General features: G+C 50.6%; 1 protein-coding gene across 1 annotated transcript; it reads left to right on the top strand.

Moving 5' to 3' along the window:
• The first annotated feature begins 2035 nt into the window (after nt 1-2035).
• CITED2 (Cbp/p300 interacting transactivator with Glu/Asp rich carboxy-terminal domain 2) lies at nt 2036-4524 on the top strand. Its single transcript, XM_054279899.1, has 2 exons — nt 2036-2250; nt 2891-4524. Exon 2 carries the CDS (start codon nt 2898-2900, stop codon nt 3618-3620), a length of 723 nt encoding a protein of 240 aa, XP_054135874.1. The 5' UTR covers nt 2036-2250; nt 2891-2897; the 3' UTR covers nt 3621-4524.
• The last annotated feature ends 1666 nt before the right edge of the window (nt 4525-6190 follow it).

Genomic DNA, 6190 nt, shown 5'->3' with positions numbered 1-6190 from the left:
AGGGTAGTGATACGATGTGTGCTTGGCTTTAAAAAGGATCACAAATTTAAAGCAGCGGAGAGCAAAAAGGCATACCAGTATCACCATGGATATGTGACATTAAACAAACCACTTGTCATGATACACAGCTGACTACTTGCCAAATGGAACAGGATCTCCATATTATTCATTGTTTTGTCCTGCTAAACTTGCACACCAATGAGAAGGAAAAAACTCCAGAAAGGTACTGTCATTTTTCTGACCATCTCTGGCTGTGTTGGAGATCCTTGTTCAGTGGCAATTACTCCATTCATCTACTGACATGCATTTGAAGACCAAAAGGTGAAATCATGGTGGGCACCCTACTTAACTGCTGCAGGAAAGGGAGCTCCAGGATAAGGTAACTTCCTTGCAGTAACTCACACTTTTAAAGCTTTCTGTACTCTCAGCACTTTGATTTCACCCCTTTTGTCCCTCACAGCTGAGACATCAGCCAGGTACTTTCCTGGTATCCCATGTCTGCCCAACAACTGCCATCTGCCCATGTGGCTTTGCCAAAGGATTGCACCAGCCACACAAAGACACTCATCCATCACCTCAGTGCCAGGAGCCCAGCTCTGCCTTGTCTCTCCTTGAGATGGAGGCAGAGCTAACCATCCTTTAGGTTTTGTAAGTCACAGCAGCCAAGTAAGAGCCTGGCCCACCCAAAAGAGGGCAAGATGCTGCCACATGGAGAGCCTCTTGAAGCATCCCATTTGTCTCACCTGTGCCTCCCCAGGGAGGCCCTCCTGCACTGTGCTGCATCCCTGCAAAGCACATGGAGGAGCAGAAACCCCATCTCAGCCTACACGATGGCCGTCTTGACCTCATAGTCACAATTCTTTGTGCCGGGGGAGTGTCCTGCCTGTGTGTGTCCTGCCTGTCCTCTGTGTGCCCGTAGACGGCTCCAAGAAGAAAAACAAACACGGAAGCAGAAGGGCAGCCAAAGGCACTGTGGAAAAGTGGGCCACCACCCAGCACTTCCCTGTGGCATGCCTCCCCCAGCCCCTCAGCTCTTCTCTCTACTTGAAGGACAGCATGGCTGCCCTTCAGAAAGGAGCTGCATCTGGAGCAAAAGGCAGCAGCGACGGCCTCGGGGTGGGGGGGAAGCTTGGGTACGCGTGGTCCTTGCCGGGGCTGTGCAGCGAGGCATGGCTCTGCCGGGCAGGGGGAAGACAGGGGACCTGCCCAGCCCGGGCGATTGCAAAGCGTGTGCCCACCCGAAACCCGCATGTTCTGGGGTTTTTTTGCCATTCCAATGGAAACAATCGTAAATAAGTGTAATAAACCCCACAACCCCGGCCAAAGGCAAGAGTGGGTGGGCACTCGCCCTGCACAGCCCGGGTGGCAGTGGGCAAAAAACAGGAGATGGAGGGACGTGGGAAGTGGGGAGCGTGCCGGTATCCCCACATACACCTCCCGCATACGGCTCCCGTGTTTGTGGAAAAAGGTGGATTTCGGATCTCGGCTCCGGGGGAGGGGCCGGCCCCGTGGACGCCCACGCGGGTTCTGGGGCCTCACGCCGGCGGATCGGGGCACCTGCACCACGGCGGCGCCGGACTCGCCCTGCCCGGAGCGCTCAGTCCCACGCGTGTCGGCGGCCGCGGCGCTGCAGCGACACGACCGGACGGGGCGCAAGGGGCAGCGGCGATGCCGGGGCGCGGGGCCGGACGGGGCCGTGGGCGGCGGGAGAGCGGCGGCGGGGTGCGGGGGGTGCGCGGGGCGCCGCTCCTGCCGCCCCGCCGCGGAGCCCCGCTTTGTTCGCGGGGGAGGCGCTGAGCGCGGGTGCGCGGTGCTTCCCGAGCCGGTGTCCCCTTCCCGCGTGTCGCCGAACACGCGTGTGCCCCGGGGCCTGCGCCCGCGCGCTGGGTGTTGGGTGCTCGGGTTGGTTTTTTTTTCCCTTTTCTTCCCCCCCTTTTCCCTCCCCCCCCCCCCCCCCGCCCCGCTTGCTCCAGGTTTTACTTCTGGTTGCCTGTAAGGGTTTTGCTCCTCCCTTCTGAAATCCTATATTAGCCGCGGCCAAAGCCGTGTAAGGAACACAGCTCATTGTTGGCAAGTGCCGATGCGCCTCGCGGAGGGGCGAGAACCAGCTCCGGGGCTGCGGCAGCGATCGCGGCGCCGGTCACGTCAGCGCCGGGGAGAGGGAGCCGGAGCTGCCCTCTCTATGCTGGGTGACTCTCGCTGACTGATTCCACCGCCACCTTTGAAGGAGAGGAAGAAAGAAGCCGGGAGGTGAGTGCGGCGGTTCTCGTGGCTGGTGCCGGGTGTCCCTTTTGTGTGCAACAGGAAAAACGTGACTGTATAAACACGCGAGGAAAGGTGCTTTTCAGCTGCTTGGCTTCATGTCCTTATCTGCTCATTACCGTGTTTTCACCAAAATAATTGGGACTTGATTCCAAAAGTTGCTGACAGCGGCTAGGTGGGACTTGCCAATTCTTTGCTTGTTCCGCTCAAGTTAGCGAGAGTGCCGTGGGAATCCGCTGCCTTCGAGGGAGAAGCCGGGGGGCTTGGGCGGCTCCGGAGCGTGCGGGGAGGCGGCGGCGGTGGCCGAATGCGACGCTCCCCGCCGATAGGTACGCGCGACTTGGAGTGGGAATGCGTGCTGCCCGCCGGATTAGCGGAGGGGACCGGGATTCTCCTTCCGCGGGCTCTCCTTTTATTTTTCCTTTTGTACTCCACGGTGGAGCCACTGTAGATTTTTGGGAGATTTTTTTATTATTATTATTCCCTCCACCGGGATGGAGAGACAGGACTGCAGGACCAGCGAAGTAATTTCTGCCAGGGCCAGGCAGATGCAGCTGGTCCGGGAGAGGGCGGCTGGATGTCCGAGGAGGGTGTATTTTCCTAATATATTCACACGCTAACTTTCCAGGTGAGCCATGGCAGACCACATGATGGCCATGAACCACGGGCGATTCCCCGACGGATCCGGCGGGCTCCACCACCACCCTGCGCATCGGATGGGCATGGGGCAGTTTCCCACCCCCCATCACCACCACCAGCAGCAGCAGCCGCCGCAGCAGCACGCCTTCAGCGCCCTGATGGGCGACCATATACATTACGGAGCTGGGAGTATGAACGCGAGCAGCGGGGTGAGGCACGCCATGGGGCCGGGCAGCGTGAGCGGAGGGCACCCGGCCGGCAGCATGCCGCCCCCCGCCCGCTTCAGCGGCTCCCAGTTCATGGCCCCCCCCGTCGCCAGCCCGGGAGGGCAGCTGAGCGCCAGCATGCAGCTCCAGAAGCTGAACAACCAGTACTTCAGCCACCACCCGTACCCGCACAGCCACTACATGCCGGACTTGCACGCCGGTAGCCACCAGCTGAACGGCGGCAGCCAGCAGCATTTCAGGGACTGCAACCCCAAGCACGGCGGCGGCGGCGGCAGCGGCTTGCCGCCCGCCGTCCCCCACGTCCCCGCGGCAATGCTGCCGCCCAATGTCATAGACACGGACTTCATCGACGAGGAGGTCCTCATGTCCTTAGTCATCGAAATGGGGCTGGATCGCATCAAGGAGCTTCCCGAGCTGTGGTTGGGACAGAACGAGTTTGACTTCATGACAGACTTCGTTTGCAAACAGCAGCCCAGCAGGGTGAGCTGCTGATTCATTTAAAACAAACAAAGGACTTTTATCGGTGCGAATGAAAACATTCCCCTAGACACGGTGTCTCACTTTTCAGGGCTTGAAAAGGTGAGAATCTGGAAAGCAGAGTCAACTATGCGCTTGTATAATTTTTTTTTTTTTTTAAATCGCTGTCACTTTTTTTTTTCTTTTTGTAGCTTTGTCACTCACGTCCCCTCCTGTAGTAATAATATCTAGCGAACTCTGCCTTTTTATGTTGGTTGCCCCCCTCCCGACCTCCCACTCTTAATTTCCTCACAGTAACATGCCCAGAATTCCCACAGTGCCGGACTGTTAGATATTAATCTTGGCAAATTGCTTAATCTTGTGGATTTTGTAAACTATGATTTCCAGTGACTTGAACTGCATTCAAATTCTGAGTGAACAGGGAAAAAAAATTGCATTAGTTGGTTGCATGAACTTTGAAGGGCAGATACTACTGCACAAAAGCTGCCATCTTGCTTAATTTTTAACTATGCATTGCAGTGCAGACTAATTTTTTTTTTTTTTTCTTTTCTGAATACGCTAAACTGGAAGCTTAACAGATGTGGGCCAAACCTTTCCAGATCAGGAAAAGTAATACTGTTACTTAAAAAGTCTGCTACCCAGTCCCCCTCCCCCATATGTACAGACAATAATATGGTGTGGATGGAATGTTGACTAGTGGCAAACATTTCACAGATTTTTTTTTTTTTTAATTTTGTTTCTGTCTTCAGCGTTTTGACACTGTGCTAATATAGTTTATTCAGTACATGAAAAGATACTACTGTGTTGAAAGCTTTTCAGGAAATTTTGACAGTATTTTTGTACAAAACTTTTTTTTGAGAAAATATTGTTAATTTATTCTATTTTAATTTGCCAATGTCAATAAAAAGTTAAGAAATGCTTTAGTTTTTCTAGAAGTCATTTACCAGTATTTTTCTTCAAAACTCTTCCCCACTGTCCCTGGTAAGTAGAACATAACATCTTATCTGTACAACTGTGTTGGTGTGCAAAAAGACATTCCAAGATAGAAAGTACACTACACCCATATATATGTCACAGTGAACTCGGTAGGTGAGCGGGATTTGAACATACTTACAGCATAAAGCCTCATGCGTTACATTGTAATATGCCTGTCAGTGTGGTTTTCTGAAAAATAAAGTTGCCGAGGGCGCAACTTTTTTTGTGACTTGCCAACATACTTGCTTTAAATGTAGTTGTCCAGAGTTATGATGCATAAAGTATTTATTATATTTATCTATTAAACTTGTAATTTTATAAATCTGCTTTCATTTATATAGTAGACTTTGTTCTTTTGTATATTTGTTATCTCACCTGGAAGAGCTATGTAAAAAGTGTTTGTAACGTGGGGAGGGAGGGTGGTGGGTGTCACCCTCTGCCTCTCTCTTACCTCACAGGGTAACACAGGATATTGCTGCATCAATCCAGATCTGCGTGACACTGGAACCAGTTTCATTTCCAGTGGCTCAGGAGAAGGACAATATATGATTGAAGTATTCCACAGTGGGACATCTCTGACCCCCCTCCCCCAGGAACTGCTGCCAACTGAAGCGCTGACACAAATACATACAGGTCTACTTAAAATATTTAGGAGAAAAATGCCCATTATTTTAAGGCAGCTGACATTTAGTGCCAACTGTTGCTGCCTTCTGCCCTCACTCGGCCTTTGGCAAAGCTCCTGCACAAGTTATTAGTTTGGTGAGGGCTGTGGGATCAGGACCCTAATAATACATGTAATCCTGTTTAGCCATGCTTCCCAAGTTCCACAGAGGAGCAGTACCACTGAGCCTTCTTTCTGCTTACTTTTTAATCCTTGTCTTCTGAATTAGCAAGAAAAACACCATGGTGGATGTAGTTAAATTTTAAACCTGGTCACGTAAACAGAAGGATATCACCACACAATGGGAGTGTAAATAGCAGTGTTTTGAATCAAGCTGGGAAATTAAAGTGATTACTATTTCTAAGATTGCCCCAGCTGGTGAGAAAGTGATACTTGTCCTTCTTTGCCTTACAGACACAAAGCAGCTAACATGTTTATGAATGAAAAAAAGGTAAATATTAAAGTATTAGCAAAGGTAAAAATAAGGAAGTGTATGCTTCTGGGAAAAACAGGCAGTGACAGTCCATTCCTAGAAAACTCAAAACCAAGAATTTTAAAAAAGCAGCCTTGTGGTTTCAGGCAGTGATTGCTAATGTTTTGTGACAGTTAATTTTACATCAAATGACAGTAAATCATAACTTACCAACTCACCAATAACGTAAAAGGGTGTTTAGAAGACTACAGCTGTAGTTTTAAGAGCCATTGCCCAATTTGCCACTATATAAATCCTTTTTCCATTTTAAGGCTGTTTGATCTGCGCACATTTCATTGTCCTCTTCTGCGGGAGTTAGGATGATTCTTCTGATTCTAATCAACTTCTTGTAAAACAGACTATCAAATTATGTGCATACCAAATTGCATAGATGTTTAAAGCCTCAATGATCTTCTAAAACCAAAGGGAATACTCTCACTTTAATGATAGGCACTTTTGCTTCATAAAGTTGGTTAA

Source organism: Melozone crissalis, unplaced genomic scaffold, assembly GCF_028551555.1.
Source record: "Melozone crissalis strain CALT ecotype California unplaced genomic scaffold, PUWL_Pcris_2 ptg000027l_1, whole genome shotgun sequence".
In the NCBI taxonomy this organism is placed as follows: Eukaryota; Metazoa; Chordata; class Aves; order Passeriformes; family Passerellidae; genus Melozone; species Melozone crissalis.
The sequence above is the reverse complement of the archived record's forward strand: the minus strand, read 5'-3'. Positions and strand labels throughout refer to the sequence as shown.